Below are 12366 nucleotides of genomic sequence, written 5' to 3' on the forward strand. Positions count from 1 at the left end.
ATGATCCAAAATCTCAAATATTTATATAAATATGAACATTCTCTTGCCGACATAAAATGTCAAAATATTTCAAGATGCCCAAATCTTGGTTTCTAAACATCATTCCTGTCTTGATTTGTACAGGCTGCTAAAACAAAACACCATAGACTGAGTGGCTTAACCAACAAACATTTATTTCTCACAGTTCTGAAGGCTGGGGTGTCCAAGATCAAAGCGCCAGCAGATTTGGTGTCTGTTGAGAGCCCACTTCCTAGTTAGCCATCTTCTCACTGTGTCCTCACATGGTAGAACCTAAGGAAGCTCTCAGGGTTCTTTTTTTATAAGGGCACCCATTCCATTCATGAGGGCTCCACTCTCATGATTTAATCCCACCCAAAGTCCCCACCTCCCATCACATTGGGTGATAGGATTTCAGCATAAGAATTTCGGGGGTGGGACGGACACAGGCATTCAGTGTATAGCAATTGCCCTGAGGAAATCATGACTCCTTGGAGAAGCCACCGATTTTTCAGGTCTGAGGCAGGAAATGGACAAAAGATCCTGGGACATACTGTTACGCAGAAAGTGCAGAAGCACTAAGACTAACAACAGGGTCACGTTAGTCTTGAACCTGTCACAGCAGACAGATTGTAGGGGCTCCCACTGGCTAAACTGGGGGCTAGTTAAGCATCAGGAAGAATGACTTTAATTGATATACTGGATAGTTAAAAGCCATGTGCTCGGTGTGATATTTAACAAAAAAATAAAGGGAAGTGGGCTCTGTTTTATAGGATGATGCCAGTAAAAGATACAGAATTAGAGAATCATCATTTCGCCAACTATTATGTAATACTGATTCATGCAAGGATCACGTTGTGTATTAATTTTCCTGCTGCTGATGTAACAAATTACTGCAAACTTAGCTGCTTAAAAAAACAGTATGCCTGAAACTTATTTTCAAATGCTTTAGATAAAAACTGTGTGTGTGATATTGTGATTTATACTCTGTGTGTGGTCTTTATCCCAGTTTCTGGCATAGAGCTCCTAAAAACCTTGATGTTTCCTAAGTGATAAGAGAAATAAAGGTGTCCTGATATTCATAACAAACCTTTTCAATCATACCTGAGTTTATATTGATGAGGTGACTTATGGAAAGCACCTAAGGACGTGGGGCTGGTTGCCAGAACTAACCATGATTAGAGTTGGAACTTTCAGTCCCATTTCCCTGTCTTTGGGGAGGAAAAAGGGGCTGGTGGTTGAATCAACAGCCAACAGCCAATGATTAAATCAATTGCCTTTGTAATGACTCCTCCATAAAAACCCAAAAGGATGAAGTTCAGAGAGCTTCCAGGTTGGTGAACCCTTGCAGCTGTGGAGAGTGGCATGGAAGCTCTACACCCCCTTTCCACAATCCTAGCCCTGTGCATCCGTTCCACCTGGCTGTTCCTGAGTTGAATCCTTTTATAATAAATGGGTGACCTAGTAAGTAAAATGTTTCTCTGAGTTCTATGAGCTGCTTTAGCAAATTAATGAAACCCACAGAGGGGGTCACTGCAACCTCCAATCTACAGCCTGTTGTTAAGAGTCCAGGTGACCACCTGGACTTGTGATCAGCATCTGAAGGGGGGTGGACAGTTTTGCAGGACTAAACCCTTAACCAGTGGAATCTGATGCTATCCCCAGATAGTGTCAGAATTGAGTTGAATTGCAGGACATCCTGATGGCGTCCCACAATTGCTTCATGGTTATGGGGTAAGCTCTCCCTAACTCACACAATGGAACCTAGTACCAGATTTGTGTGTGTGTGTGTGTGTGTGTGTGTGTGTAGAAAAAGGGAGAGATAAAACAATATGGCAAAGGGTTAACTTTTGTTGACTCTAAGGGGAGAGTACATAGTAGTATGCTGTGGTAATTTAAATCTGTCGACTTGACTAGGTCACAGAACTCAGATATTTGGTCAAACATTATTCTAGATGTTTCTGTGAAGGTATTTTTTAGAGGACAATAACATTTAAGTCAGTGGACTTTGAATAAAGCAGATTACCCTGGATCATGGGGTGGGCCTCATCCAATCAGTTGAAGGTCTCAACAGAAAAAGACTGATCCCCCAGAAGGAATTCTGCTAGCAGACTTGTTTCAAACTATAGCATCAACTCTTCCGAGTCTCCAGCCTGCTGACTTATTCTGCAGATTTTATACATACCAGCCTCCACAACCTTGTGAACCAATTCCCTAAGTAAAAATCAGTTGCCCAGTATGCATGGGTCCACTTCTGAATCTATTCTGCCCATTGGTCCTTAACATTTCTTATAAAACAGGTATACTGGCAACAAATTCTCTCATGTTTTCCCCATCTGAAAAAGTCTTTTCTCACCTTTTCTGGATATTCTTGAATTCTACATCAACAGTTTTTTTTTTTTTTTTTTCCTCTCAGCACTTTAAAAGATGTCACATTCTTTGAGAGGAAAAAAAATGCAGTCATTCTCTGCAATGGAATTTTTTCTCCAGCTGATTTTACAATTTTCTTTGGTTTTCAACAATTTGATTATGATGTACCTCAGGGAGGTTTTATGTGTTACCCTGCTTGTTGAGTTGCTTGAATATGTGGGTTTACAGTTTTCATCAATGAAGAAAATTTTGGCATTAGTTCTTACATCGGTTTTATCTCCCCTACCTCAACTTGTGGGACTCCAAATACAGATATGTTAAGAGACTTGATATTATCCCACACGTGGCTGAGGGACAGTTCTATTTTTTTTCTTTGTGCTTTACAAAGCTTCAAGATCTTTGTTCTGCGGTGACCAATCTACTATAATCCCATCCATTCCTCCTTTTCATCTATCCAGTGGCTAGAGGTAATCAAATAGCATTAAATTGTAAAAATAAACCCTATATATAATTTGAATTATTGGTATAAATATATTAACCACAAATAAGATATTTAAGGACTATTAATTTAGAAATGTGTAGTTTTAATTCCTTCTTTATTTTCTATAAAATTAGTTTGTGTATATACACATATATATGTAACATTAGAAATGATACTGAATATGACACCAACGACGAGCTATTGTAGCTTCTTTATTTTGACCTCTTTTATAGAAGGTGATAACAATCTGTGGAAAATGCTTTACTGTATCATGCCAATATACTACAAGGAGTATTGCAAAATAATACAAAAGTAATCCACAGACTTGACTAAGTGAAGGTCAACTGATCCAAAACTTTTCTTCCTTAGTTTTCACAGCAATTGCTGAAAGTCCAATAAACTTACTTCTTCCAAGAAAGTTTATTCTAATAACTTTGCGTGATCAATCCGTGAAATGGTCCAGTCAGGCTTTACTCCTTGTGTAAACTCCCTCTGAAATCTCGAAAAAAAATTACAAATAATGTGAATCTTACATTAGTCCAAATACTTCTTAGATATCTATATACTCTGCAAGTGTACATTAGAGGCAGCTTTTAGCAATAAGCTAATGGTCGATGGTAAATAAAAATTAAAATTAACAAAAATTTAATCTACCAATTCAATCACAAAAAATATTCCACAAAATTAGAAGCACACTGTCAAGTAAAATGAGTATTTTTAATGGACTGATCTACACTCCAACATCTGCCAGTCCTTGAGAGAAACTAGGGTATTTTTATGTTGTTAAATACCAGCTATAACATATGCCTAATATGAGGAGAAATAAATTGGACTATGATGATTAAAACAGCACTTTAGTGGAATTTGGTTTATATACATTAGATCAATCTTGAAAATAACAGTGTTTATGAGCTGCCTATGGTATTCATAGGGAATATGAGAAGAACCAAAGGTTAGTGTTGATTATAGTGTTCTTTAATTATAAATGACGTCTCAAAAGAGACAATTTAGTAGATTTAAATTAAAAAAGTATTTAAATATACAATGAGGTCTCCATTGAACTTGTTGGATTTGTTCACTGCTCCAGATTTTATTAGCACAAAAATACACTATAGTGTCTCTTTTAAATAATTTGCTCACCTTCTATTAGACAGTACCTCCTTAAGGGCAGGAACCCTTCAGTTTTGTATCTGAACCCCTACCAGAGTACTGGGTAAATGGGCGATGGTCAATAAATGTTTAGTGGATGGATGGATAGTCCATGTGCCAATTACGGCAGATTTTATTTTCCAGCAATGGCCATAACTGTATCTCCCATCCAGTGCGCTCTCCTGCAATGGGAACTTGCTGTTGCCCCATCAAAAGGTGGAGTTTCTCTAGGCCTTTTAATGGTGCATGTCCTGTGTCTGCTTTGACCAGTGGAGTATGGTGGACATGATGTTGTTCCAATCCTGGGCATAATCCTCTACCGGTCTAGCATCTTCTGTCTTCTGCTTCTTGAAAGCCATCCAGCATAAAACATGGAACGAGCTTGAGATGACAAGCCCAAGCCACGAAGAGCGGCCTTGGAGAATGAGACATGTGGAGAAGCCAAGAGCACGCAGGTGCCGCACATGTGAGCGAAGCAGCCATTGTGGAAATGAATCCTCCAGCCCTGCCACCCCCGATGGTGCCAGGTGAAGCAGAGAAAACCTCACAGCTGAGCCTTTACAAAATTCCTGAGTAGTACAATAGCGGGCAAAATAAATGAGCTGTTGGAAACTACTGAGTTTTGGGGGGACTGTAATGCAGCAATAGACAGCTCAAACACCATTTAATTACATTCAGAAATATTACCTCCTTCTAATTTCTGAATGCTTCTGCTGCATGGCCAGGATGTCACTATGACTTTTTCTCTTCATAAAGAACTTGAAAATTTTTAATCCTTTTCCCCTAAAGCTCCCTTTAGTTTTCATACCTTCACACTACCTTCCATTTTCTAGAGAAAGGGAACAATGAAATGTGATTAGACTTACTCATAGCTTGCACTAAGAAGTTGTTTCGTTTCCACATTCTGATCCCCCAACTTAACCTGGAATACACCGGCTCCACTTAAAGTTTCACTGGGGATGTTGGCACTGGTTAGATACCAAAAGCACATCAGGATATTAACAAACTTCCTTCCTTAGGGAAAAAACACACACACATACACACAAATACAAAATCACAATAATCTATCATCCATATATCCAAAATGAAATCAGAAAGTGGCTGTAGTTACACAGTTGTTATAGATCAAATTTTGTGCTTATTCTAGCCTAACAAGATACTTATATTGATACCTTTTTATTTTTAGAAAATTCTTAGGGGTTCTGACATATTGGCCCTCTTTCCATTGCAGTAGTAACAGCTACTATTTACTGAGCATGTACTATTTACTAAGTATACTACATAGATTATTTTCAATTTGTGGCATTTTCTAAAATTATAACGTATCTGTTGTCAAACCAAAAATGAAGGGGAAAAAACATTCCTTGCTGCTAAGTAATTAACTTAACCCAAACTGCCAGAAAGAAGAAAGACTCCTATTCTTCCCTAATGCACTTTGCTATGCCTGGTGATTACGACAATGTCCTGTATAAAAATCAGGTAGTGACCATGGTGCTAAGATGCAATTTGAAATATTAGGGGAGGAAAAAACATTTTTAAAAAATATGTAAAAGTACCTTTATAAATGTTTCAAATTAATGTGCATGAACAAAAATTTTAACTATTAAGAGTTCAAATCAGAATTGCCTCGAAAAATGTGTAAGCAAAGTCCAGATTTCCTGTGTGCCTGTCACATAATACATATGCAAATATTTGTAGCAGGAATAAGTCAATACATTTTCAGGAATGCCATGGGGAAGATGTATGCATCAGATAGCAGATACCACTAAAGTTCCTTTCAACTTTTTAAACTGTCTCCAAATAAACCCAATTTGGGAGTTCTGTAGTTAATCTTACTTTGGAAACAGTCTTTAGCTGATATCATTTACTTTTTATTGTACTCCTTATATTTAACATACAGCTGGACATTTAAAATACTCAATTGTTTCCATCAAGTTAGGAAATCTGAAACACAAATATTTTTAATTTGATACATGGGAGCAGCTTGTCCTAAACAGATTGTTTTCATCAACTTGCGTGACAATATCCTCTCCTGTGAATTAAAAAGTAGTAGAGAGAAAAGTTCCAGGTGGAAGGGCATAAGAAACTATTACCATATCTCAATTCTTGCAGAGCTAGGTCTTCAAAGAATGAATATATTATTTTCTCTGAAGTTCTACAACTATCCACTTGTACTTACAAACCCCCACTATTTCATGATTATCCAGTAGCCTAGCTTTTTTTTGATAATGATGGACCATTTACCTTTCTCATCGTAGTAAATGGAGATGTCTCCTGTTGATGTGTAGACAATTTCATCTATGTCAGCAGCAAGGGCATTTTTATGGTTGTCAGGTAGTGAAGTGATCTTTTCTTTCAATACATTTAGTACCTATGTTTGGAAAAATAAAAGCATAATTCACCTATTGAGCTTTTGAAAGCTTTTCAAAAGCATGGTGAATTCTTCATGGAATGAATTTTTCTAAACCTATTTTTAAATTTACTACCATATTTACTCATCTTCAAAAGCAACACTGAAAGCAACTAGTTATTCAACTAGATAATTCCTAACAGAACATTCTCTATAAGAACAACTGAAAGACATCCTATTTACTTACTTTTATGCCTCAAGTAGCAAGTCATTCTATGTTTTTATATGACCCAAAGTACTCAAAGGGAATGATGGCACACATCCTATTTTCAAGCATAAATAAAGACGACGTAGTATATATCATTCTGTTGCAAGAGTAGAATACATTTATTTTTAAAGGAAAACTAAAAGTATACTTTACCTCTTTAGCCACAAGTTCTTCCAAAAGATCAAATTTACACTGTGACAGCAACTTGGACACATGAGCAAAAGCCTTAAAAAAATAGTGGAGGGAGGATGGTGATTATTATTTCCAAACACCAATGCAAAATACCATGTATGATGCTCAAACGTAAGGGCTAAGTGTAACAAAGACTATTTTATGATAGAGCCGATAAACAATGTCAAACACTAAGATATCAATGTTAGGCGTGACTCCTAGTCGGTTGGCTTTTGTTTTCTCATACGGCCTTCCCACATATATAGTAGTAAGTGAGTGGACTACTAATAACATCCACTCTCAGGACCTGGAAAAAGCTAGTGTGTGGTGTACACACTAGGTCTCAGTAAAAATCTTCCTCTGTATTTCCTTTTAAAATGATGAAGTAATCAACCTGCGTGTTATGTGACAACCTCCCTTCCACCCCCCATCATACAGGTAACAGCTGGGAAGCAGCAGTCTAGACTATACTGGGAGTCTGGGGATCTGGGTTACAGCCTGAACCTTATTAAACAGATAAGGCAGGCTTGGGAAAGTGTCAGACAAGATCATGAGTTCACAGTCTACTACAGTGGGTTCTAATTTTGAAGTATGAGGTCCCATTTTAAAGTGTGTGTGAGGGGATAACCAACTGCAATCCTCCACATTCCCAGCAGTGAGAAGTGAAACTGTGCATGAGATTTGACCATATCTTCAAGGAGCTTTCAGTCTACTCAAGGAGAGAGGCAAGTAAGCTGTCAAGAATTATGACAGGGATAAGAACAGGATGATTTGGGAGCATAGAGAAGAGCCACTTAAGTCATTCTAGAATGATCAGAGAGGGCTTCCTAAAGGAAGTAACATCTAAGATGAAATCTGAAGAACTGGCACAGGAGAAAGGATGCACAAGCATGTCAGAGAGATAATCCTGAATAATTACTACGGGGTGAATTGTTTTCTCCCAAATTCATATATTGAAGCCTTAACTCCTAATACCTCAAAAGGTGACTGACTTTATTCGGAGACAGGGCCTTTAAAGAGGTGATTAAGTAAATGAGAGTAGGCCCTAATCCAATCTGATTGTTGTCCTTATAAGGGGAAATTGGGACACACAAAGACACACCAGGGGCACTGGCACACATGTAGAGGGAAAAAACCATGTGAGGACACAGCAAGAAGGCAGCTAGCTGTCTGTGGGCAAAGGAGAGAGGCCTCTGCAGAAACCAAACCTGCCAACACCTTGATCTTGGACTTCCAACCTCCAGAACTGTGAGAAAATAAAACTTCTGTAGTTTAAGCAACAGTGATATTTTGTTACGGCAGCTCTAGCAAACTAGTACAATAATGGAATTGAATTTTGAGAAAATGCACATGTCCAAATGGATTAAAGGACCCTCTGCAAACACTTTAGAGGGCCTCAGGGTTCAGAGACGCCATACAAGAATGTTTTAGTAAGACTGTGTATGGAATGTGGGTGATATTTTGGTAAAATGAAACAAAGACCATAACCATCATATTGAAACCCAACCATTAGATTCTAGTTTATGTGGTCAAGGAAGATCACACCTAAGCAAATTATCCTATAAGGTAATAATGAACCATTTGGAGGCTGCCCTGATGAGGCTTTGATGATATAGGACTATCTAACGTAGAGGCTTCTGGGAAATAGCCCTCTTTATCATAACGAAAGCTAAAATGTGCAAGCAAGATATAGGAAAACTAACAGTATGTGATTAATGTGGTTTGAGGGCAATAACAGGGAAGATATATCATATGCACCTATCAGTGGTGTGATACTGTGATGTAATAAGAAATACATATTTGGCCTTCATTCTGGTTCCTGGCACAGAGCTCCTAAAACAAGCCCCTTTCGACCAAACCTGAGTTTAGGCTAACGAGGTGACTCTTGGAAGATGGGGGCTGGTTGTCAGAGGAAGCAACCATGTGTTTAAAGGGTTGGAGCTTTCAGCCCCACCTCCAGACTTTCCCAGAGGAGAGCCGCGGTGGAGATGGAGTTAATCACCTATGGCCAACGATTTAATCAATCATGGCTACATAGTGGAATCTGCATTGAAAACCCTAAATGAGGGGATTAGGAGAGGTTCCAGGTTGGTGTCAATTGGAAGTGAGGGCCGAGTGGTACACCCCTACGGAGATAATGGCAACTCCACACCCCTTCCCACATGCCTTGCCACGTGCATCTCTTCCTTTATAATAAACTAGAAGTAGCAAGTAAAGTGCTTTCTTGAGTTCCACGAGGCATTCTAGCAAATTATTGAACCCAAGGACAGGGGATGTGGGAACCCGATTTATAGCTGGTTGGTCAAACATATGGGAGACCAGGACTAGGGATGGTGTCTGAAGTGGAGCCAATCTTATGGGGCTGAGCCCTTAACCTGTGGGGTCTGCATTAAATCTGGGGAGTTAGTGTTAGAACTGTTATAAGTACCCCAAAAAGGCTTTGAAGACATAGACGTGTTTCACCTAAAGAGTCTTTTAGGAAATAGTTGCCTTTCTTATAGAAAAGGCTAAAGTGCACAAGCAAGATACAGGAAAACGAACAGTATATGACGAATGGGGTTTGATGGCAGTAATAGGGAAGACATGCCATATACACATCAGTGGAGAGCAGGGTCTGCGGAGTTAATAAAGTCATTTATAGCATCGGATCACCTATTCCCCTGGTTCGGGCGATGAAGAAAAGCTTGCGTAGATTGTACTGAACCATCTCAATTTTGGTGGCTTTGGAGGACCAAGACTGTAGAATGGGTCACAGGGCAGTGCACCTCAGCACTCATTAGCTATGCATCCTTGAGCCAACCGTTTTACCTTTCTGGGACTTGGTTATCATCTGCAAAGGAGGATTAGATTAGAATGATAAGCCCTAAGGTGCCCTTTCATTTCCATGTTCTATGATTAACAACAACAAAAAATCTTAATGAACATGATCTAATTGGTAACTTGATGTTCACAACCCAAGATAGCGTCTTCTTGCTGGGAGATTAGTTTAAGGAGAAAGAGCAAGGGGAGCCCATGAGAGTAGATACTTGTACACTAGCCAATGTTTTTGCACCAGATTATTTCCAAGCCCTTGAATTATATCCATGCAAAGGAAGGTAGTTTGCATTATGAGATCTAGTATGGGGAAGGTTTTTTAGCTATGTCCTTTTAAATCTTAGGTGTTGAAGAACTGATTTGCTTGATCTGAAAGATATGTTAAGTAACCACTGATGTAAGGGAATCGTAAACATTTGCCATGGTAACCAAACATCCTTTTTGGATATCAGAATAGCTAGATACACAAGAATTGACTTAGGTGAGGCAAAACAGCATACCAATTAGTTAAGGAAGGGGTGGAGATGCTACTTAACAGCAAAAAGTGGTGCTAACATAGCTAATAGCTGGAGGATCTCTAAGATCAGAGTGACTAAAAAGTGTCTCATGCTCCTCTGTGTTCAAAGGAAACGGGGACTAAAGCCTGATCCTGTCTACAGTAGGGAGATGATTTCCATTCCTTATTAACACATAAATGAACTGGTCCAGTCATATGTGTTATGAAGTACACAAGCTCAAGTCATCAGTGGGTATTGTAGAAAACAGTAGGATCACGCCAATTTACCTCTACGTGGACACATATTTTGAACTGACATGAGCAGAGGTGACGGTGCTATTAATCAAGTTGCTCTTTGCTTTTTAATTTTTTAATAAACACATAAAGCAGTGAAGCGTTGACTCAGGAAACCAGGAAGCAGGAGTTAATGTTGACACTGATTATAACATTTCATTTATAACACAGGTCACCTAAATAAATATAAATGGCTTTGTTTACAGAAATAATCTGAAATAAATTAGGAGTAAACATATCAATACCAGTATATAATCAAATATAAAATGACTACACCTGATGGCATAATTTTAAGATACATGGAGGTATGAACTCGGAAATAAACTACGACTTCTATTGTTTATCAATAGTTCTGAAATGTTTGGGAATGACGAACTCTCTAAGAGATTCAAAAGAAAGTTATAGACAGACTTTTATCCTAGAAAAATGCATGTATGCACAAAATCTGCAAATAATCTCAGGACCCAAAGTGACAGACATGTGGCAAGGAGCTAATGATGGCTTTATTAGCTCCACAGATCAATGTTCTCCATTGATGTATATATGACATGGTATCTTCCCTATTACTTTCATCAAACCACATTAATATTATCGGCCACTTAGAAAGGGGCACGACTGTCAGGATCAGGGGTATAATTACCAAAAGCTATTTCTCTGTGTGCAGAGTGGCGTGCATTTATCAGTGACCAGGTTGTCTCAGCAAATTCTTTGAAAGGGAAACACTGCTCATCTCGACACAATTCTTTAGAAGTATGATGGGGAAGGTTGGGGGTAGGGGTAGGATGAGGAAAGGGAAACAGAGCTCTGGTGGGAAGTTTTGTCTTTCTACCCAAAATGATAGTATAGCACTTTAAAACTGTTCTCACTCTTCAAAACAATCTTATCCACTCATTCATTTATTCAACAAACATTTATGGAGTGCCTACTATACGCGAGGCATTGTCTTTTTCATTCTGCAGATAAGCATGTTTAGAAAAGATAAAGCCATATAACTTTTAAGTGGCAGAAATGGGCTTTGAGTCCATTTCTGATTCAAATCCTGTTGAGGGGAAAAGGTAATTGGGGGACTTCACCCTGGTGTTTCAATCAAATACTCCTTCTCGGGGACCATGGGAACAGAAGCAGAAGCTTAATTTAAGTCAAGAAGTGGCCCGAGGGTTCTGTGCCAGGGTCACTACCCACGTTTGATAATTCGAGATTCAGTGAGAACACCTCACCGCTAAATACTTTTACGTGTAATAGTTGAATGCATGAGAGGCGTACAGGTCAACTCCAGCGAAATAAACAAACCTGCTTCGCTCCCTCTGAGAATTCTGCGATGCTGAACTCCTGGTCGAAATAGGCCCAGATAAGGAAGGCGTAAATTCGAGTCCGAATCCAGTTGATGGGGTTGGACAACCCCAGAATGATCATCTTGGTTTTCTGGCGCTGCTGGGGCTGCTCCTCAGTGCTGTAGCTGCGCCGAGGGCTGGCAGCGAAAGCTGGGAGGGCTGCGGAGAGGCCCGGCGGGCTGAGCAGGGGAAGCCGGAGGCCCTGAGCAGGCAGCGCCGAAGCCCAAGTGAACCGAGGAAATGGGGTCGTTCTCGAGCCAATGTGGCAGCGACAGAAATAGCAAACTCCAGCCAACGGCGGCCTCACCTTGGCTGCATCGGGAATCCGGGGTCGAGCGGCCCCGCCGGGCAACCTCCAAGACAGCAGGAAACGGGGTAAAAGACTAGCAGCCAGCGCCATTTTCGTGACCTTTCACTGCTGTGCTTGCCTGTGCTGTATCGAAAGAAAGTCGGTGGGAAACTACCTGAGGGGGGTTCAGAGAAAGACACTGGAGAGTAAAGCTGGCCTGTTGCTGCCACCTCTGGTGAGTACGCCCCAGCCCGGCTTTCCACACACGATCCATACAGAGACCTCCCAGCGCTCGGAACCGGCCCTTTCACGAGTCCGTAGGCCTTGCGGACCTTTTCTCTCCGGGTCTTGTTTCC

At 39.9% G+C, this 12366-nt stretch overlaps 1 protein-coding gene across 2 annotated transcripts; it reads right to left on the reverse strand.

Annotated features, from left to right (window-relative positions):
* Positions 1 to 2949: 2949 nt before the first annotated feature.
* MAIP1 (matrix AAA peptidase interacting protein 1) lies at positions 2950 to 12319 on the reverse strand. Of its 2 annotated transcripts, none has more exons than XM_033111712.1 (5): positions 11681 to 12318; positions 6769 to 6840; positions 6242 to 6368; positions 4864 to 5011; positions 2950 to 3347 (listed from the first exon to the last, which is right to left on the reverse strand). In XM_033111712.1, the coding sequence occupies exons 1-5, from the start codon at positions 12119 to 12121 to the stop codon at positions 3269 to 3271; spliced, it is 867 nt and encodes a 288-aa protein (XP_032967603.1). In that variant the 5' UTR covers positions 12122 to 12318; the 3' UTR covers positions 2950 to 3268. The 2 variants fall into 2 exon arrangements, 1 of the variants encoding a protein (XP_032967603.1); XR_004423639.1 differs by having other exon boundaries at positions 3044 to 3347; positions 4864 to 4965; positions 11681 to 12319.
* Positions 12320 to 12366: the final 47 nt, after the last annotated feature.

This window comes from Rhinolophus ferrumequinum, chromosome 8 (genome assembly GCF_004115265.2).
Source record: "Rhinolophus ferrumequinum isolate MPI-CBG mRhiFer1 chromosome 8, mRhiFer1_v1.p, whole genome shotgun sequence".
In the NCBI taxonomy this organism is placed as follows: domain Eukaryota; kingdom Metazoa; phylum Chordata; class Mammalia; order Chiroptera; family Rhinolophidae; genus Rhinolophus; species Rhinolophus ferrumequinum.